The sequence below is a fragment of the Pezoporus flaviventris genome, unplaced genomic scaffold (genome assembly GCF_033815535.1).
Source record: "Pezoporus flaviventris isolate CSIRO_AGI_PZ_B2104156 unplaced genomic scaffold, CSIRO_AGI_Pfla_v1 ptg000041l, whole genome shotgun sequence".
In the NCBI taxonomy this organism is placed as follows: Eukaryota; Metazoa; Chordata; class Aves; order Psittaciformes; family Psittacidae; genus Pezoporus; species Pezoporus flaviventris.
In genome coordinates this window covers 9,635,815-9,658,500 of record NW_026892589.1, presented here as the reverse complement: position 1 = coordinate 9,658,500, position 22,686 = coordinate 9,635,815, and the positions used below count along the sequence as shown (strand labels likewise).

The window sequence follows — 22,686 nt, the reverse complement described above, 5'->3', positions numbered from 1 at the left end:
CTCAGAAAGATGCAGAAGATTAAATCTGGAGTTAGAGACCTTTACAACCTTACATGAAAGATGTTAACAAAATTGAGAAGTTACTGCTATTTATCATGCAAAAATTGCGCTATCAGTCTCGGTTCCTAAGTAGGGAAAAAGATCCATGTATTGTAAGCTTAGACTTTGACCCATCTTGCCACAAAACTTCTTAAAGGAATGAAATTGGCTCGCCAGAAATAAATCTGGGCAATATTCTGCTCCCGTTAGAGGCTGATGGCAGCATTCCTTTTGACTTCAGTAGAATCATAATTTGGCTTACAAAAAGTTACCATGTGAGTTCTCCAACAGTGTGTTAAAGTATTTTTCTGACACTGTAGTTTCGAGAAGAGTAAAGCACTCCATATCTAGCACTGTTTTAGCACTTGTGTTACGGCAAGGTTATTTTTGAAAGTGCCTGAAAGAGCGCAATTGCTATAAAATATAGCAATTGCAAATTAATGTTGGATCATTATTCAAGTTATGTTAAATTGCTTCAGCAAAATTCAAATCTTTTCAATAATATTTTGGAAAAGATAGAGCAGAACATAGAAAGTTCTTGATCCTACAAACCTTCACTTACAGGAATTGGACTGGCTAACATGAGCAATCTCCTTTGACTGCTATTATGACATTGTGTTAAATAACTTTACAAAGGAGCCAGCTGCATTACTTTGCTGAAAAAATGTTTGGAGGACTTTGTCTTACTATTGTTGGCAAAGGATGCCAGGAGCAAAAAGTCTCATTCTCTGCAGAGCAACTCTGATAATGTTGAATTTTTCTTTAGTGTACTGGATAGTTCAAATTCTTCAGTTGCTTATATTGTGTCTTATAATACACAGTTATTCCTTCAGCTGCCTCCAGCAGAGTTCTTATGTATCTGTCTGAGATTTGACTTTGATATACCAGTAAAGTTTTCTTTTTATAATTTAATGCAGGTGACAATTTGCTTGTTTTTGATACCATTCTGATTACACAACCCTTCTGTTTATTGCTAGAGCCTGCCTTGTTTTTCCACTCATCACATCATGCAGTTATTTTCATTCCATGTTTCTCCTCTTAAATCCTTGAAGCATCATAATCTGTCCGTCATGTTAATCCATTTTATTTGTTGAAGTCATTGTGTGTGAAGCCAGATTTATATCTCTCAAAGCATTTGTGTTGTGAGAGTGTCAGTGAATTAATTTTATCATCTCAGCAGTAGAAGCAATTGAAGGGAAACAATCAACTTAAAATATAGCAAACAAAAAAAGATGTGGCCGTGTTCAGGTTTCTCATCTGACCCCTTGTTTTCCACGTGTTTTTATCTGGAGGTTTTAGCATGTTTGTTTTTGTTTGGTTGTTTGTGGTTTTTTTTTCCCTTTAAGAGCATTTGCCTTTCCCTTCTATAAGCTCAGTTGGCTTAAATTCCAAATCAATGTCTATTTACTTACATGGGCCTTCCCTCAAGCTCTGTTTGCCTGCCCTGGGTAAATAATTACAGTGGGCAACGTTAAATTATCAAAATTAAAAAAAAAGAATAAAGTTTTATTGTCAGATATAAAACAGTTGGGTTTTTTCCATATGTTTAGATGGACTTTCTCATATTTTAATTTATGCCCATTGCCTCTTATTTTTTCACTGTATATAACTAAGGAGAGTCTGGCACTATCTTTAGTGTCACTGTGTGTTTATACACATTGATAAGATCCCTGAGCTCTCTTATGTCCAGGCTGAGCAGTGCTAGCATTCTCAGCCTTTCACTGTATTTGCTTCAGTAAGTGCATGTCTCTCTTGTACTGGGGAGTCCAGACTTTAAATTGCCCATAGCTTTTGCACCAGTATAATGATTTTTGGTATAATTGCAGAGCTCCTTACCAACATGGTCATATTTGAGAGCTCTTCATCAGCAGTTGCACTTCTTATTAGTTTTCCTTTTCAGTTTACTGTAAGAAAAAAAAATGTTTAACTGATACTGCATTTATTTACCTTGTGTAGTTAAAGAATGTAACATTCACAAGTATACAAGTCCTTAGAAGTGGTTGCATGATAATTTTAAAGGCCACTGATCAACATCTATATGTTGAGAGATATGAACTGGTCAATTCATTACTGATTGTGTTTATTCATTGTTTTGCTTATTTGCTTATTTTCTTTTGTTGTTCCACCCAGCTCTAAGAATCCACAACTTCACTGTGCTTCCTTCCCATAACTCTACCTTTGTATATACCAATGACTCTGCCTACTCTAACTTCTCTGCAACTGTAGGTGAGGATTTAAGTATTTTTTGTTCTGCATTTGTCAAGGTTGGATGGTTCTTGTAACATTGGATTCTAAGTTAACGTTGAGTTTTGATTCATGTGGTCATGTGGTAAAGGTCTGTTTATGCTAACATTGTCATCTGTTATTGAAAAAACACTCCTGCAATGTTACCTGAAGTACCCTAAACTCCTGGGAGAGAGATCATCATGCTAAGCAGTAGCCCATGGGAGAATGGGCCCCAGTGGTCCTCTGAAACTAATATTCGTATTACACTTAAAATAAACTGAGATAACATTTCAGAGGAACATAAAGAGCAGGTCTGATTTTCTTACTGCTTGCCTTTCAAGGTTAAAAGGAAAAAGAAGCCATTTGCTTTTCGCTATTTCTTAGTAGTTTTTAAAGGACACATTAAGACAAAACCAAGCAAATCTGCAAAGCCAGGAAGTAAAATTTTGTCAATCATGGCATCTTTGATTAACATGATCAGTTTTTTTTTGTTTTTTTTTTTTTTTTAAGGCAAGAAGCAATCTGGGTAGATATGTCCTTTTAATATTTTTCCTTTTTTTTACATCAAAACACCAGGAGATAAAAGTAAAACAGAAAATGACAACTCTCCAGGCAGAAAACTGATGATTGGAAATCAGCTACACAAGCATAAACTTAGTAATTTAATTTAAGTCACTAGCATTCATACTTGTGTAGGAGCAAGTGTCCACGTTACAGTCGTGTTTTAACTCACATGTTCTTTACTTCTTGGAAAATCTGACCTAAGAAGAAGGATGGAAATGATAACACAGTCATTAGGACTGCTCAGATTCTTGGAGGGTTGTATTTGAATGCTAAACCCACTATTTTTCTACCTTCTAACGGTGAAAGTGTTCTAGCAAATGTGAACTCTATTAATAATGAACTTCAAATGACCCTAATTCCATTCACTGCTTTCTTATCTCCTGTATAGGCCATTTGCATAGTTCATGCATAATAAGATATATTCAGTATAACATTAAAAGGAGTGACATCAATGGCAAGGGAAATACTATGGAAACAGACGTGCATTATCTTAGGAGTAAATCTGGCTAGATGAACTTAGAGTTCAAGTGACTAAAGAAATGTTTGCTTCATTTTCTAATACACAGTCAAATTTTTAAAAGAAACTAAATTTTATTTCTCACTTAGAGGCAAAACTTGTTGACTTCTTCCTCGAAGTGGGGAAGATATGAAATGAGACTTATCTGTATGGTTCTTGAAAAAAAACATAACCCTAGAAACTCCCGAGAAATAAACCCCACCAAACTTGAGTACAAAACAGAAAAAAAATAGTCAAGCAACAACAACAAAACCCAAAACAAAACAAACAAACAAACAAAAACAAACAAAAAAAAAAAACAAAAACCCACAAAAAAAAAAAAATCCCCCAGCAAAAGTAAACCTACAGTTGGGACTGAATAAACATACGAGGTATACAAATGTAATAGAATTGTGTTTCTGGGAAGTTTTGATTTATATAAATATTAAACTAGATTTTTCTTTTCCTTTAGATATTGTAGAAGGAATGGTGAACAAAGGAATTTACGTCACTGAAAAGAAGGGAGTTACCTTTCTCTTCTTTGGAAGCTATCAAAATTCTTGCATTAGTAATCCAGAAGTTTGTGGACCTGAAGGTTAGTAAATTCATTAATTGCTATTAACATTTCCTTTGCTGTCAAGTTACGTAATTCAATGACTATTGTTTCCTTCCTCATTGGAATGAACTCTAAATTACTAGCTTGACGCATTCCTGTATTGAATTTTAAAACAGTTGATTGTTGCTGAAAATATAGTCTTTCCTAACTGCAATTTAAATTGGAATTGATCACCAGCTACTCAATGATTTACAGTGCAATTAAATCAAACAAAAACTGAAATAAGCTTTCCGTGCCCAAAAATTTTGCCTGTGGCGCCAACTTTGATCATACAAGAACTGCAGTTTGACAAACAATAGAAGTTGTCCTGCAGGTTTCAAATTTAGTTTTAAGAGACAGTTTTTCAGTGTGGCCTCTTAACAGGAATGTGGTTTTTTGGCTTGGGTTTTTTTTAGATTTATCTTTGGAAATAACAAAATTAGTTTTTTTTCTCTTCCCTTTCCTCTTCTTGGGCTATGTTCACAAAATAGCAGGTAGAATGGGGACACAGGTTTGAAAATGTGCTGATTACAGGAGGTCATTAAAACTATTCGACTGTCAAACCAAACATGCAACTAGTCACTAGCATAGAACATTCACTGGAGACTTGAAGTACAGTAGAAACAGATCAGTGCAAAACTGTGGCTTTCCATATGTAAACTCCTGCAGCCCTTAAGCTTGAGAAGTATGGTTAACATTGATTTTTCTGGCTTTTATTGGTTTGGACCATTCTTCAGACAGGTAACATCACCTGAAATAGGATTTTTTATTTAGTTGTTTTTTTTTTTTAGCTGCTAAAGCAAGAGCCATGTATGAACCTTTTTAGAAATTAGGCCACACTCAGACCAGATGGTACACGGCTGTTACCTGAGAGTATTAGGAAAGAGTAATTCCATGTCCTACCATCGGTATTTTTCTTATACATGCTGTAGCTTTTCATACCCTTTTTTTCATACCACTTGGAAATACAAATAATCAGTAAGTCATATTATTTCTACATCTATAGTATAATGTAATGATAACAATAAATCATTTTTATAGTGCCAGAGCATTCCCAGTATCTCTCTAACAAGAACATTAAACCCATAAAACACTGAAATGTTCCTCAGATAAAATGTGAAATCATATAAACAATAAACACTAAATCACAGTAGTAGTATAAAAAAAAAGGGGGGGGGGTCGTGGGCTAAGCCAACATCCCTTTATCTAAACAATGTGTCTTTGTTTTTCTCCAAATCAAATAAAACCTGCAGCAATGATAAGATATAATTTTATTCAAGCCTCCTATTGCTTAAACATCCTTTGATGTTTGCTTGTGACATTTGTGTGAAACTGGTGTTAAGTACACTTAACCAGGGAATGCTTTCTGAAATAATCTCGGGATATTTTCAGATGAAATATTACAAGCTGTGAAACAAAAATCACATTATTTTTTTCCTAGGCTAAATTTCATGACATTTCAGAACTCTTTATTTTGAATTGAGAAAACAAATTCTTCTTGTTTTTTAAAACATTGAAATATTCTTCCCCTGCCTTCCTCCTTTCATTAGTAATTTTTAAACAATGGTTTTCTGTAGAGCAGTTTTGGCCTCATTGAAGTGGCATTTTCAGTCAAAAGAAGTATTTTTGAAAGATGCAAGAGAACGTTCTCTTAATAGTCACTTTGAACACAGGAGGAGCTGAATTTGGTCAATATGTGGAAAGTTAAAGAAAAATTAAAAAAGCGGTCATATGCACAACATAGCACTTCATAACTGTGTGTTTGTGGTGTGCCTTTAAGTTTTATTTTGGGAAACCATCTCTACTGCATACATGCTTTATTACTTAGTATCTCTGCCTACATCATTTAAACTTCATCTCCCAGCCTGTAAGGGAGGAATACCAGCACTTCGGTATCTCTCAAGTGTGATGAAATGCTGGAAAAAATTTGAGACTTTGGCAGAGGAATCTCAGTAATAGCAGTAATAGATTAACGTGGTCACTTTTGGTGACCTTTTGAGGTGGTGAAAGATGATGGTCCGTTTCAGCCTGTTACTTGTGTGGTAAAGAGACTGAAGTATGAACTCAGGCTCATCTGCTGATGAAGATACTGCAACTTGCTTACAACAAGCCTCAAATTCTTCAGTTGGGAGTTCACAGCATTTAAAGCTTTAAGCCCATATCCATCAGGATCTAGCAAACTGAGACTGATGATGTTCATATACTGATTGATTTCTAGGAGGCCAATGATAATTGATTAGCATTTCCACAGTGCTTATTTTATCATGTTTAAAGTGTTTAGGGAATAGTATGTATATCTTGTAAATCGATGGATGCTGCCACGAGGATAAACAGAACAATTAGACAGGAAGATACTACAGTTATTTATTCTGCGGTAATATAATTTTAAACTTTTCTGCTAAGAAATGTGAAATAAAAAAGAATTTACATTCCAGATAGTAGTGGGGAAAAAATTTCTAATGACTATAGTGAGCTGTTTAAGGCCTTTGCATCTTTAATCACATAATTGTGAAACACAAACTAACCAAAAAGTTATTTTAACAGTAAGTGTACATAATAGCTTGAGGGCTTCATTACCTTGTGCTGAGCTATCTGGTAGCAAATTGGTGAAGTTCATACTGCTTAGGGGGCCTGCAGAGGTGCTCACTATAAAATCATCCAGACAAATACTTTGACTACAGATCCAAAGAGCATAGTCAGCAGGTTAAGGGAGATGATTATTTCCCTCTGTTCAGCGCTCATGAGATCATATCTGAAGTACTGTCTCCCATTTTTGACCCTTGATACAGAAGAGATGCTGACAAGCCGCAGTCCAGCTGATGACAGGGTGCTGGATAGGATGACATGGGAGCAGAGGCTGAAGCTTTTTCTTACTCCATGAAAAAAAGGGAATGCTAAGGGCTGTCTTCAACTATGTGGCTATAGAAGCAGATGAAGCTAAACAATCTTGGAGATGCACAATGAAAACATGACAGGCAACAATATAGGCACATTGTACCACAGGAAATGCTGATTAGATCTAAGGAAGTATGTTTCCTTGCAACATTTGTGGCCAAGAATTGGGGTAGTTTGCACAGCAAGGCTATGCAGTCTGTGTGTGGAGTGACATTAAAAATCACAGCTGAGCTCTAAGCAGCCAGATCTAGCTCTGAAATTGGCCCTGCTTTGAGCAGGCAGTTTAGACTAGGTGATTTTCAGAGTTGTTGCCAACTTAATTCACTATGTTTCTTTGTGGTAAACCTCTTCCACTTCTTTACTTCATAAAATTTTTCTCAACCTGCTCTGAACTCGGATTTTATTGTTAGCACTTTGTACTATGAATGATGAACCCTTTCAGAGCTGTTTAGTTGAGCCATTTTCTTTCTAATTGTATTTGACTGAAGAAGCTCTACTGCAGAGCTATTGCGAACTTGTGCAATGCAAAGGAGGTTTAATTTGCTACATGGATTTCAGTCAAGCCTTTAGAGGTAGCCTTTATTGAAGAAACAAGCCATCTTACAGAAATAATATTTTTTTACTAATGTGCAATCTGAAGAGCTCTTAAATTTTATGGTACAATACTAGAATTGACTGTTAATTGAACAGGTTTATTTGTGGTGAAAGTTAATCATGCACTTGCAGGATTGCCCTTGAGTTTTGGGAAGAATTCTGTGATTTTTTTTGGTGGGGACCTCAGAATTTCATCTGTGGCTCTGCAGATGTTTCTGTCCCTTTCTTTTATATTGGATCTTTGCTTTCAGCAGTTATTGGAGCATTGAAGTGTGAACACACAGGTAGTAATGTGCCTAGAAGAATTAAAGTGTAATTAGCAAAGGTTGCCACTGAATAAGCATAGGCATGCTCGCAGCCAGTTAGCCCATCAGTAGCTTGAAAGCAGTCAGTGTACTATTTCTGGCTCTTTTGGCATTTGGTGAACGTGAAAAAAAGATGCAGATGCTAGTGGAGGATATGGAGGTATGAGAGCAACTTGTGTTTTGAAATACGTAAAGATCACAGGAGGAAAAGGGCATCGTCGCAGCAGGGTGAGAAAAGTAAGGAGACTGGAGAGATAGGGCCAAAGGAATGGAAGCATAAATATGTAAAAAAGAAACCTAAACCAACCAAACAAAACTTCATTACTTTAGGTGCTCAAAGAGCTGTAGTTTTAACTGATAGAAGCTACTCGGAAAGCAGTGATGTCCTCATGTGGTGCAAAACTGAGGAAGAGATGTTTATGCAGTTTGAGCTGTTATAGCATTGTTGATTTTAAAAATGCTGTCCTTGTTTATGCTAGCAGATCATCTGTCCTCCAAAGCATTCCCACTCCCTCTATCCTACAGAACTGGAAAACTTTAATTGCATTTGTTTTCTTCATTAACATCTCTTGCTTCCTTTCATTAGGAGTAACATTTTCCTTCTTCTGGAAGACTCAAGACCAACAGGCTAAGTTTCTCCCTGCCTCTGGTGGACAAGTAATTTCCAGTGGTTTCAAAATCTGTTCAAATGAAGCTGAAGGCTCAGTGGAATTTTACACCCGTGGAAATGCTATGATGAAGTGGAAAGCAAGCTTTAGTCCACCAGGTAAAATTTATTGTATTTTTTTAATTATTAGTTGTTTTATTTGACTTTATTCTTGCACAGAGGTGTAATGGGTAAGAGCACAACTTCAGGAAAGTGAATATATAAAAGTAGCTGTAGAGCTCTGCTTAGAAGTTCCCTTGATGTGGGCAGAGAGAAAAAGGTTGATCTGAAAAAACAGTGATACTGTATTATAGAACATTTGCAATTCAGTAACAGTCCCCAGACCCAACTTCAGTTGTTTTGTGAAGTGGAATTGTTATCGACATCAAAAGATCGACTGGTTGGATGGAAACTTGTGTGAAGAATTCAAGTCAATCCCTGACAGTTCTTGGTATATTCTAAAAATGGATACATATGCTGTCCTGTACTGCCTCCTCAATTAAGGCTTTTTTTTGGTAACTGCCTAACTGGGTGTTCAGTGCTTTGGTCATTTTGCCATCTGTGGAGTGTCAAGTTTTTTGTGCCATGGTGTAGTATTAATAGACATTTTGATACATCCCATATCTTCCTGCTTCTGTCCTGTTTATTGTTGAGGAGCAGTAATACCTTGTGACTGGAATAAATTCTGTTCTTCTAGTAATGCCAGTGACAATCACTAAACCTCTTCTTGCCTTAATTTACTACCTGAACATTGTTAAAATAGGACTTTCTCACCTTGTAGTAGCAGAGTTTTTAAAAGCTTGATAAATCAGTGCGGAAATCTTATTTTAAGATAAAAGCAGCTAAATGGTAGAATAATTTATGTATTTGTGGAATATCCGATCCAAGCAAAATTAACATTATGGTTTTGGCCCTCTAAATATAAGAGAGAAACGCTCACAGTTTTTAATTAATCTATTTTCTTGTTCTCCAGGTTTAGCAGTCTTTATGCTATTCTTGCGGAACTGTGTTTTGAGACAGAATTGAAGGGACTTTAAATCTTGGCCAATAATACTTAGCAAGTATAATTTATGAAACTGCAGTGAGCCCAAGAAAGAGTTCAGAGAAAAGCTAACAGGCATTCTGCCAAAGTATGGGCTTCCCCATGGGTATAAAGATTAATATACATGACATCAGCATTCCATAATTCACTCTTAGCACGTCCTATACAGCTCTATAGCATTGCACAAGTCAGCAAAAACATACTGAACTGGAAAGACTCTAAATGGAATTGATTCATGGGTTTTGCTGTGATTTTTGATGTTTTGCAGGTCCTTACTGGACTCACATTCTTTTTACTTGGAAATCAAGGGACGGACTGAAAGTCTATGTCAATGGAACTCTAAACACAACAGATCCCGATGGGAAAGTTTTCTATGATTATGGAGACCCCACTGCAAATCTACTGACTGGAACAGAGGGGGATCAGACCAAGCGCTATGTGAATGGGGCATTTGATGAATTCATTATATGGGAGAGGGCACTCACCCCCAATGAAATTGAGCAGTACTTCACAGCTGCTGTTGGTGAGTATATATATGCATTGTTGTCATAATTAATATTCTGTAAACATGCTGACTTAAAAATGTTTAGTGTGTAGGGTTTGTGTTCATTTTACATCTTTTTTGCTGTTGAAGCTTTTAGAGGCAGAAGTTGTCAGTTATGAATGTCACCAAAACACTCAGCTGTCTTTGACTGTGCAGTTTTTTCATCCTGGGTTATAGCTCCTTAAAAATGCCATAAAGAAAATAGCAAGACCTGAAGTATACAGCCATTGTTAGATCCCCTAGCATCAAGAGCAAAGGAGCAATAATTAAACTTGAGGTACAGCAGTATTAGGAAAGACTGACTCCAAATTTCTAACTTGCACTCTGGTTGTTATGTAGCTTGGAGCCAAGTGACTCAGTGTGTTCCAGCAGATGGGGGTGATAATGGTTATCTCTCCAGTTCCTGGAATGATAAAGACTTACTAACTCCTGTATGTCTGTGAACTCAGAGATCAGCCGAAATGTCATATAAAAGGCAGAGGATCAGGATTAGAACAAAGGCTTTGAAGACTGGCCAGTAAACCCTGCCAGTTGTTCTGTGGATCTTTTTCAGTGCAAGAAAGTCTGTTGCTATTAAGTGCTTGTGTGTGAGTAGCAGTTAGAAAACATCCATCTCGGGAAATAAAGCTATGGGGCATCTGGAACATTTGGCTTGCTGGTAGTTTCCCTGCTTTCATTTATTCTTACTAGGTTACTGGGAGCTAAAGCAGTTACACCCATAACTCTTGTGCTTTTAAACCCATGGGAACCATTTTTACAATGGAAAGTCTTTTGAATAACACATAACTTCTGATGTGTGCCTGGAAATGAGAAAGTGTGTATGACTTCCAGGTTTGGTTATAGCAGTAAAATTATATAATTTTCTTTTTATTAAGAAAACCCATAAACTAGTTTACGTATAATTGAAGTAGCTGAGAAAGAAAACCCTCCACCTGGTATATAATGAAACAATTGCCATTTGCTTAGCTACACAAATAATACCAATTGCATTCAAATTTTTTATTTTTAAATCTTCTTATTTAAAAAATATTTCTATGAAAGTCTTTAGAAATTCTGGTTGTGAGAGGATTCATTTGATACAGCAAACGGCTTTAAAATATTAACAAAAGCATTCATAATGCTCTGATCATGTTGGAAAAATGCTTTTGATTTGGCTGCTGTATCTTTCACAACAATCTAGGGTTACTATAACACTACCCAACTCAAAGCTACCATAAATCACATCCTTTGATTTAGTGTAACTCAAGAAGAATGTTATGTTGCTAAACTCAAGAGCAGTAGATTTTCAAATTGACCTGATCTATCTACATGTGTTCCCTGTTTCACTGTCGGAGAAGTATGAGTTACATAAATACAAAGAGAACTGCCTTTTAACCCCTTGAATTCTTGTGAGCTCACAGCAGCCATCCTCTGCAGCGTTCCATGCTCCCAACTTCACTCTAACAAATAATCAAGGCATCATGGAAAGCTCTTTCCACAAATGCAAATCTTGTTCAGAACTCCGGTTTCTACTTCTTTCCTCTGTACTTTGGTTTGGAAGGAGTCTTATTGCAGCTCAAAATATCTGTTAGCTGAGTGTTTGTAGCTAGCTTTTGAAACACTGGAGGAAGTTTTTTTTTTCTTCTCTTACATCTCTAGTTCACAGCTTTTCAGGGTCATCTGGAACTATAAGTTTTCTGTGAAAAATAAATTTCTAGCTGCTTAATGGACAACGAAGCTTGATGTGTATTTTCTACGAGCTTAGGGATTAAAACATAAAGGGATGCCAAGTATTTCCCTAAGTGTGATGAATTTCAAGCCAATATTACTTGAAAGTGCTCAGGTGATTTGGAACACTTGAGAAATGTCCAGTGTTGAATTTTTTACATTTTCCTTCCAAGTAGTGGACTGTTCAGATCTTACAAGATTTCCAATTCAAGCAATGAAGTGAATATTACAATGCTAATCAACATGGCAAATAAAAGTTATTCTTTATCTGTTTACTGACTTTGGAGGACTTAAAGCACAATTGAAGCTGGACTTACGTGGTTTGACATCCGAAACTTAATAGGACAGCCTGTTTTTTAATAGGATGGGTAATCATGCTCCTTTTTTGGATCCATGAGAAAAACGTGTCCTGTGTATGCAACTTCTGGTTTATTGTGCTGAAACAGCATACTCGTGGCAAATGTAAATTCTTGGTAAGGCCTAGAATAGAAGAAAATTTTCATTCCTCTCACAAAAGGCCAATTAAATCCCTTTGCATGGAAATGAATCGATATTATTAAGTGGAACAACTGGAAACCGCCCAAAATAGAGTTTATTCTTTTTGCCATGACAAATCATTTATGACATGCTCATCTAGTAATTTTCTAGGGATATTGTGCTTTTATGTGACATTGATTAGTAAAGCTATCTGATTAATATTGTTATTATCTGATTAATAGTGACCTCACTGTTGCTTGAAATCAGCTGAGAACGCATGACAGAGATATTAACTATAACATGCTCCGACTACTAATGGAGGTTGTGTTTTGACCATTTACTTGCTCTATGCAAAACTGGCATGCCCCAAAAGCTTTAGTATACCAGTATTGGTACCTACAGTATTTGATTTGAGGGTGCCTTAGTTTTGCTGCAAGCTAAGTATTGCCATTGGCTTTGAATAGTTCTTATAGGTTATCTTTTTTTCTTAATGTGGAAATGTTTTTCTAGTCATGGGTGTGATTTTTTTATTTGGCACTTAGTCAATTTAGGCTTAAGATATAAGTAAAAATTAACATTTGGAGATCATAGCTGAGACCTGAGTCTCATTTTTTCTGGTGTATGTTCCAATCCCAGTTTCTCATATATAGAAATACAGCAAGGTCATGTATGAAATTGTCAGAAGTGCCTACAGATTATAACTCATTTCTTATAAGAGGCAAGATTTTTCTTTTTTCTTTTGCCTAAATACTTTGCATAAATATTGGGGGAAGAGCTAGCAAAGGAAGATGGATGCCAATGTTTTAATTGTACAGTTGTCCCTTTTCATTGAGATATGACACTTGCAATTTCCTGTTTGCAAACAAAGGTCTAAGTGTTTAAAATAAGTGTCAAACTGATGAATCACTACACAAAATGCTTTAAGCAAGCCTGTGTAGCTACAGTACCGCACATAAGTAAAATGCATGGGACGGCACATACCAGATTTATTAACACTTGTATTTGTGTATGTGTTTTCCCCAGGTGTGCAAGTTCTGCTTTCTTCAACACTTCCATGGTCTGTGATGACAACCACTACAAAGCCTGTGGTAAGACAGTCCTCAGAATTCTTTTCTATACTGTCCGAATGTGTATATTTTACAGAGCCTCCTCACTTAACTAGTTTCATTAATGGCACTTATTTTAGTATCCAGTTATAAATACTTCCAGATACGCATAGAGAGAACTTTTAGTGACTGTGGGCAGAGTCAGTACAGAGCTTCTAATGTAAAACAAAGGGAATTAATTGTTAAAAATACTATCTATATTAGAAAATATTTGTATTTCTATAATAGAAAAAAAATTAACATTTCAGAAGTGTTTCATTGATCTTTGAAGATACAGGCCATCCAAAACTATGTTGTGAACATTTCCTCTTGTTTCCTTTAAAATTAGAAAAAAATCTCACCCCGTAACAAAATTTGTTTTCATCTGTTCAGTAAATGTGTAATGAAAACTGTTAATTTTTCATATGCAGAATACAATTAGCTGTGATCAGCCTACGTGCAATTAGCTGTTGCAGTGTATTTTCTCTTTATTGCTATCTGCAGTGTCAAAGTTCTATTAGTTTTCTTCTTGCTCACAGAGGCTTTCAGGAAACCATAGTAGATAGGACCTGAACTGCTAACAGAAATATTAAATTTTGGCTGTTTATCCTGTCTGTCTGTTTATCTGTGTGTTTTCCTTGTCGCTTGGCTTCTGTAGCCTCCTAGATCATCCTCCCCCACAGCAGTCTGCTATGCTTCAAACTCCCTTTTGGGCTAAAACAATTAACCACCTCCATATAGAATAATTTCTGATGAGTTGTATCTCTCTTGTAGCTCTCTACTAATGCCTATCGTCCCATCATAACAAATCTCACTGAGGAGAGAGGGAACTTCCGCTCCCCTGACACCATGCTGGCCTACCTGGAGAACATGTCCTTCAGCTTGCCCAACAAATCCTTGTCAGAAAGTACTGCTCTGAGCCTAACAGAGGTAAGTGTTTTTCACATCTATGTGTGGAGCCAGAAATTTCTCCAGAACCCTGAAATTTCTCCAGAAGCTGGAATTTCAACTGCAGCTTCAAAAGTTTTTGGCGATTGCAGAAAAAACATGTGAAAAAAGTGGTAGCTATTTTAAGGAGTAGCAGAAGGTGAATTTCAACCAGAGAAAATAGTTCAAATTTCTTGGGGATATTACCGAATGCATTGGGCCTATTTCTACAAGACGCTGTAGTCAGAGTAATGACAGAAGCAAAAAGGAAGCATACATAAGCTGATAGCAAGCTGTTTCAATCTGGCCCTGGTTACCTGCCCAAGTATAATCTTTTAACGTTTTATCTTTTTGATTCACTTTCTTATCACTTATCTTTCTTATCTTTTTTTGAGTCACTTTAACCTTAGAAGGTTAAAATTTACTAATTACTGCTGTCTGCCCAACCTTCCATTGGCATTTATCGCCTCTGTAGTAAGCAGAGGCAAGTCATGCCTCTCCTCTGACTTCTCTTTCACCAAGTCATACACTTCTTTTTCTGGATTTGAAGGGTCAGAGGCATGCATCCTGCTCTGCCAGGTCTGGAAGTGAGAAACTGTGGGAGGGTGCCTGTCTGTGCTGGTGGTGTTCCTAGCTTTTGTGAGTCAATAGCTTTATCTTGCACAGGTTTCCAGTCACAGCCAGGACTCCTGTGAAGACATATTTCAGATCTCCCCTGAAACTGGTTCCTGGGAAGATAAGGTCCCAAGCTTAGCTGAGTTATTTTTGTTTAAACTAGTCCACAAAGTGTGTGCATGGGGAAGGTGTTTTCAGCAGTCTGAGCTGAGGACAAGAGGTCAGTTTTCTGCTAAGGTAAAGTAAGCTTTCTGTAAAAGGATGGGCATCTAATTCCATGATTTCAGCAGGCTAGAAACCTATTATTACAATAATCAGCTCTGGCCTCACTGGTGATTGTTCCTTTAAGCCTGTGGTAACACTACGGTGACAAGGATTATTTACTCAGGCAAACAATATAAATAAATTCTTTTGAAAACTACATGGACAGCAATTGATAGTTTGTGTTAAAAGCTTAGCATTTGCAAACTGTAAAGCTTGGATTTCGTGGATCAGTTAGATATGTTGCAAAAACCCTTCTAAAAAGCTCTAATACATTGTTTCCTTTTGCTCTAAATTGAAAATGGAGCATCATCCTGTCACATATCATACCTGTTTCCCACATCATTTCAGTTGCCATTTTGTTGCTCATTCAAGCTATCTGATTCTGCTTTGTGTGCCATGAAAGTGATTTGCAGACAGAAATGTGGGACATGATTATCTTTAGCAAAGCTATTTTGGGAAGTAAAGACAAGAGAGTTCTGATCATACATGCAGACTCTGTCATTTGTCTGACTGATGGTTAGGCTTTGCATTGTCTGCAGCTAATTCCCTGAGAGACAGACACTGAGCCCACATGCTGCTTTCAGTAAAGTTATCTGTTCTGATTGTCATATGCCTCACAGCATGAGAAGATTTAAGTGATATGCAGTAAACTTTCTGATTACTGACACATATTCATTATGCATTGCTTCTGATAAATGTCATGTGTTTTCTCTAATAATGCTGCTTTGCTCAATAGCTCCCATGCTCCTGCTTTACCCCTTTCCAGTGTCTAACACACCTCTTTTGGAGTAACTCGGGATGCTATGACATGAAAAGAAATACTGAATGCTCTGGGCAGTCTGGGCTGGGTTCTGGGTTTTGGATAACTTCTGTACATGCCAGGTAGAATTCCATACTGAACGTCCGAGAGGGGCTGCATGGTTTGTGCTTCCCGAAAGTAAGCTCACGTAGTAAAGCTCTAGTACTGCTCTATATATTACAGTTTGTAAAATCATGCTCAGAAAACTCTTGCAGCTTTCTTCTCTGTTTCTTAATGGAACTTTTAGATATTTAATTGATGGTTTTAAGGCATTTAAACAGAAGTTTAAGCAGGAGATGTGGGTTTTGTTTGAGTTTTTTTGTTTGGTTGGTGGGTTTTGGGTGTGTTTTTTTTTTTGTGTGCTCTCTTCTCCTCCTGTTTGTCTTCAGCAGCGAGACCTCTTAGGACAGGGACTGTATCATGTTGAGCACTTGAACAGTGCCCACTAAGACAGATCTGGACCTCTAAACCAATTTTAACATGTAAAAGTTAAGCAGATAATAAATTGTACAAGTGATGTGACCCAGATATATACCAAATGCTGTTGATATATCTACTTCTCTAAGGCTGAAAGAGGTATTGATGTCGTATAAATTCAGATAAAATGGAGAATAATCTCACTTCAGTCTTAGTTCCAGTGTTGTCACCTCGGCTGTAGTTTAGTGATTGCAATTTGGGAGTTTCATAGTGGTGTTACTCTGAATAAATAAATTATTACTTTAGAATGTCACTGTACAGAACACAAGAGTGCTGGCAAGTGGAGATGAACCTGTGACTTGAATCAAAATGGGATTATAATCTTAAACCTAAGAAATTCATAGCAGATACCTGCCTTTGATCTTTACCAGGAGATGTAGTTGATAAATAAAGAATCAAATTAATACAGTTTTATTTATTTTTTAGGCATTTTTAAAAGTCATAGAAGACTTTATGTTATTGCCCAACTGGAGTGATGTACAAGAGGTAAGACAAGAGTTCAGCTGCATAATTTCACATGGATAGTAATGAAACTGTTTGCCTGCATTATTAATCTTGTTAAGACTTTTTTAGCAGTCTGACTGACTTACTTTCTCACATGTTACTTTCATATTTTCAGTAAAGAACCACAGACAGAACAATTACATCATTTTCTTTTATAACACGGTTTTGAGGGTTAAAATAAGGGAACTTTAACTGCTTCTGTTTCCACATATTTCAGAATAAATGAAACAATTATATATAATAGAACAGATATTCTTGCTAAAGTGTTTAATAATTCCTTTTTTAGCACTGAACTTAGGTATTTAAAAGTTTATATTTGCTTTATAGACTGATATTTTCAATGCATATGAAATGTGTGGTAGTGCTTGCCTGTGTAGTGAATTGAAGCTTCGAAAGAGATTAAAACTAATATAGGAAAAACTAGCTTGTTTCAGTGTTCTTTCTCTTCTAGTGTGCCTTTTAGAGTGCAGAGAAATAGTTTCAGGAGGATCCCAGGAATTTCCTGAGGGATTTTTTTTTTTCCAGTCTTAAGGGAACACAGACTTCAGACCTCTTTTAAACTGAGAGGGAGAGATTAAAATAAATCAATGTCTCACTGAAGTCTAAAATGCTTTAAGACCAAAAGATAGCTAATTGGCTTAACTTTTTAGCCTAAAATTCTTGGGATGTGGCTTTGTACTGGGGACAATTTATGTGGAAAAGGTTGTAGAGAAAGTCACGTTTGACTTTGGATGGTTGAACGATGGCGCACACTGGAATTCAACATGGCACCTTCATATTTTGTGCTATGAACTGCATTTTTTTTGTTGTAAAGCCTTCTATTTTATTTTCCTACAGACCTTTTACATATTTGGAAGTCTAATTCAAACTATTGACAGTGTGATGGCTCATATGACATGCAATCTGGATGAAAACTCCTTACCTTCAACTCTTGAGGGCACATCATCTGTGGCAGGTAGGATTTAGCAAGAGTGCTTTCTCTGGGCTGTATGGATGTCCTAAATGCTTCTGTGCTTCGTAGCCTGTCCTTTTCCCAACATTAAGGAGGAAATGAAAAAGGATAATTTCCTGTTTTGAATACAAAACAGTGTTTCAGTTGTAGAAATATGACTGTGCAGTTAGTCTACAGGTAATCTGCTCTGACTGTTCTTGAACTTCTTTGAGGTTACTGGGGAGGGGTTTAGCACATAAATTCTATGAAATCAATCTAGTAATACTGTACTAATAGGCAGTTAAAGGACCTAGAGCTCCTATGCAGCATTCCAAAGCTGCAGATATCTGAATGCTAAAAAAAAATCTTAATTTTGAATGTTTCTGCAAGAGATTGCCAATAGTAGGAATAGTTTTGACCTTTTAAGATAGTTTTATTTTACTGCTGTTTAGTGTCCTAGCCCCCTAGTTTCATCAGTGTCTTTGGATGCTACAGGTAGCAAAGTTAATTTATCTGTCCTGGCATTCTGTTCTGACTTGCTGGGACCTGTGTGAGGGGGCAAATAATAAGCACTCACTAGTACCATTAATGTATGGTACGTACTTTCTTGAATACTGGCATTCTCAAATGGAGCAGTGGAGGTCTGAAATAATGTCTTCAAATGTCAGTGGAAGAGTGTGTTATCAATCTGCTTTGCTTGCCCTGGTAAGCTTAGCATTTGAGCATGGGTGAAGTGATCCATGGTATATTAACAATGTGCATACCACCTTCTCTGTCATAAAGGAGCTGGGTATAAAAGGCAATTTTATACCTGGGGAATTTACTCTATTTTTCTGAAAATACCTGGAGTTTTAAATTGAGGCCGCTGTACTAGCTATTAGGGAAATCTAGTTAAATAGTCAAGTAGGTTGTAGAGGCTATGTATTTAATCATATGTTTGTTTGGGCTATCACACAGATTACACCTTGATCAAGACTCATCCTCAGATGCTGAATTTGTCCCACTATCGATTTCCATCTCGAGGACAGAGTTATATTTCCATTCCCAGTGAAGCTTTTCATGAAAAAGGTAAAGGGAGGATTTAGAGGGAGGAGCGGAGTCATGCAAACAGGGTATCCATAAATGATTTTGCTTGAAAGCAGGTTTTTGCATGCTTTATTTTTTTCAAGTTACTAATCAGATTGCTGTTGATCATACTGGCTAGGAAGAAGCAGCAGCTGTCCTGTCATTTGAATGAATGATTGATGTAATAGAATTTTCATATTACTTGAATTAATCTTGAATAATAGAGCTGGGCCACAGATACTGAAGCTGTTTAATTTTGACATCTTTTTGCAGCAGAGAAGCCATAATTTAAAAAAAAACTCCACTTTTTTCATTATCTGAACTGGTTATTTTTCAGAAATTCCAAGGTGTCAACTCAGGTATTACTTACCCCTTCATGCAAAATCACTCTTAAAATGTTGTATGAGATTAAACTATAAAATGACAGGTTTAACCAACAGCAGCTACAGAAGTAGAATAAAGATGTAAAGTACAGTCAAGGCAAAAAGCAGGACTTGGAAATCCATACCTCAGCTAAAATTTAATACTCAAAATAATCTCAAAAGCAAGATATGGCAGAAATTGGAAGCTTTAGTCAACACCCTAAGATAACAATGTTTGAAGTTAATTATCTATGTTTTAATCAGGGATTGAAGGAGCCTATTAAAGAAAAGCATCTACTTGCGTCCTCAAATCTTTGAAAATCTGATTTATATGCCCTAAATTCCAGCCCATGGAATTTACACTGCAGAGACTTTTCTGCAGTTTCCTGTGTTGAAGGGAAGTTGGTCCTTATTCAGAAAGTGCAAAGTTAGCTGCAAATAAGCTGCAGTGAGAAATACTTTAATAACTACTGAACTGCCTACCTGATTTGTGGTGGCAGCCTTGTTTCTTAGCACTGGCAGGGGGCTCTAGCTGGAGACTTCACTGCAGGTGCTTTGAGGCTGCAATAACTATAATGGCAAACCAACTTGTAATGTCAAAAATAGCATGTGAGAGGACTTTTTTTTTCCTTTCCCACTTAAAGTTTCCTTCAGAACATAATTGTGCTTGGTACCCTGAAATGAGCTAGCCCATTAAATTTTAACTCTTTTTCTCAGCTAAAGCTCACTGTGAGTACTTCACCCCTCAGGCCACACTTCTGCACTGTCTGATCTAATGTAAAAATTTATTATTTCACTTTAAATAGTTGACACTATAAACACTTGGAACCCAGCAATAGGGATAGTAAAAGACATCTGTGTGGCTGACACTTAGAAAATACATGTCTGTCTCTTCACTCAGATGCTGGAGAACCCATAAATATTTGGAATGCAGGCAGCAAATAGATGACCAAAGTGGAAACTAGTCACCCATGTTTGAGTTTCATAAACTGCCAGTTAATGTAGGTGGTTGCAAAGTAGCTTTGAGATTGCTGTGGCTACCATTGAGACATACTCTGCTATGTCATGCGACCCTTTCTAGTGCTGTGTGGGAATTAATAATTGACACTGATTAACAACTTATTTTTGAAGTATAGTTGCACAGGGCAGGCATCCTTCTGTTGTGCTTTTGATGTCTCCTGTGCTGTACTGTAAGATATTAATACTTTTTCATTTGAAAGAATCATCAGAAATCTGCTACAGGAAAGACATGAAAATCTATAGGAGTCAAGGTTCTTAACATGGAGTTTCAGGTCTAGGAGAGAATTCTCTTGCTTAAACGGTTGCTCTGAGGAATAACCCCTGTTCCTTTTTCACAGCTTGGATTACCATTGTTGGCCTGCTTTACCACAATATGCATTATTTCTTTCATAATATCAACCCTATGGATACCAAGTAAGTACCTCAGACCCCTCATGCTGTAAGAGCTTATTTCCTTACCGATATACCTTTATAACAGTCATATTATCAACTATAAATTATGAGCCATAAGCCTGATTCTGCAATACTGAGGACATCTAGTCATTAACTAGAGAGAGATTAAAGCTTACATTAGATGTTTTATGTTGTAATAAAATAGATTCACATAGTGACATGTTTGTCTTTCTCTGTCTTCTCCATTTTTCAGATCTGGTATTAGAATTTCATAATTTTAATCTGTCTCATAAAAGGAAATTACATCTTTTCTCCTGACACATGTAAAGATAAAGTACTTAAATGAAACGGGCAAGAAAACATAACAACCCTTTTTAGATAAAATCTGAACACTAATCCTAGAAACCCGTAAGGTAATTTTATAACAAAAAAAATGCCAGGCAATGCTTTAAAGACCTCTTGTTTTAGATGCTGCATCAATGAAATCGTTAGCATATAAGATAAATGCAAAGCTGTATACTTCTCAGCAATGGAGTTTCCCAGGGAATTTTGCAAGGCCATTCATGTAAATCATTACACTTTCAAGTTAGTATGACTTTGTTTTTATTTGATCTTCACTGGGGTGTGTATATTAGTTTACACTTTCTCTCAGTCTTTTCCAGTCTCTTTTTCTGTTGTTTTTATGACAGTAGAAGGAAAGATGCAGCATCTCAGCTGTCACGGATTGCCTTCCTGTCTTTACATTTACTTAACATTGAGTCCTTCTATATATACTTAAACTTTTCAGTTTAACTTTGCAGTACCAAATTCTGTACTCAGATGAACAAATTCAGTTCACATGCTGGTTACTGGGTTTCTGATACTGATGTGTCAGAACTAAGAACTGGTGCTTGGGTTTGTGCTGAACAAGTTCTGTTTTATTTTACCTTGCTGAGGAACTGAATGAAGTTATTTTAATGTTTGACATGACTACCTTATTTTTTCTGAGAGGAAAATAAGAAACCATTGCAAAGTGGTGGCAGATGTAAATAAGGTGGTTTTTAATGCGATTTGCAAACTGATTATTCCCAGTGGTGTGCTATGTTTGAAAACGCATGCTGATGGTTAATTTGCCTTGGCTCATATTTCTCATAGTAAATACCATTCGTTCACATAATCAAAAGGTAGATGACGGTGACCATTTTAATTCTGCAGTTTGTTACTAATAATTTAAAAAATTTTATCCTCCTTAGTTACTCTTAAATGTGCAAAAATACCAAAGTCATAAGTTTAAGCTGAAAGCAGAAATAAAAGGGTCCTTAGGTACTGCAAAATTACTTTAGCCTAGAAAAAAAGCATTACCTGGAAGATTAGTTTATCTGTTTGTGTCGTGACCTGACTTACTCTCTAATGAGCCATATTGGACATAATCGATTTATCAAAGTAAAGCTGTGAAATACTTCTAAATATATTCCTATGTGTATGTTTATATGCTTTATGTATGAGTTTATCTGTCTTAAACGCTAATATGTGTGTTTAATTAGACAGCATGAAACCCCTTCAAGTTTCCTTCTCACTTTGGTTGGTTAGTGTTTTCTTACATCCCTTACTTCATAGAATTCTTCCTAATTATCAAAGGCACTTTCAGCAAGGCTTATAAGTCTTTGCAAAAGAGGAGTAGAATGAAGGAGTACTTACAACTTCAAGTGCCCTAATGTCTAAAGATGTTCCCTATACTTTTTTGGTGTTGTTTCTAGTCCTGTAGCATCTTGTGGTGCCAGATCTTGCTGGAAATTCATTGACTTGAAAGGAAAAAGGAGGTTCTGTGTTAGTGGTGGTGTGGGTGAACTAGAAAAATGTGGTTGTTATACTTCCTTAATATATTTGTTTCTTCCCAAGGATTGCTGAAGCTACTGCCTATAAAGGTTATATGATCTCAGCAGCGAGTTACCTTATCTCTGTCAAAGTGGAACCTCTACCCAAGCTGTCCCACAGTCTGTCAGGATCTCCTCTTATTACCATCCAGCTCACCCACAAATTGGTAAGGCAAATGGTTCCATATTTTTAGTTGCAATTCAGATGGCATTTGTGACTACAGTATTATGTTTTTCCAACCATTGCACTTCAGTGGCTTC

The 22,686-nt window shown here is 36.5% G+C and overlaps 1 protein-coding gene across 3 annotated transcripts in view; it reads left to right on the top strand.

Moving 5' to 3' along the window:
* ADGRD1 (adhesion G protein-coupled receptor D1) overlaps positions 1 to 22,686 on the top strand; it is a 140,557-nt gene that overhangs the window by 4,542 nt on the left and 113,329 nt on the right. For 2 of the 3 annotated variants that reach the window (XM_061466147.1, XM_061466145.1), the window contains exons 4-14: positions 2,170 to 2,265; positions 3,798 to 3,920; positions 8,301 to 8,480; positions 9,671 to 9,925; positions 13,154 to 13,218; positions 13,990 to 14,145; positions 16,724 to 16,783; positions 17,639 to 17,756; positions 18,690 to 18,800; positions 20,518 to 20,593; positions 22,451 to 22,592. In XM_061466147.1, the coding sequence (XP_061322131.1) occupies positions 2,170 to 2,265; positions 3,798 to 3,920; positions 8,301 to 8,480; positions 9,671 to 9,925; positions 13,154 to 13,218; positions 13,990 to 14,145; positions 16,724 to 16,783; positions 17,639 to 17,756; positions 18,690 to 18,800; positions 20,518 to 20,593; positions 22,451 to 22,592 (1,382 nt within the window). The remainder of the gene's footprint in view (positions 1 to 2,169; positions 2,266 to 3,797; positions 3,921 to 8,300; positions 8,481 to 9,670; positions 9,926 to 13,153; positions 13,219 to 13,989; positions 14,146 to 16,723; positions 16,784 to 17,638; positions 17,757 to 18,689; positions 18,801 to 20,517; positions 20,594 to 22,450; positions 22,593 to 22,686) is intronic. The other variant, XM_061466146.1, reaches the window with a different exon arrangement.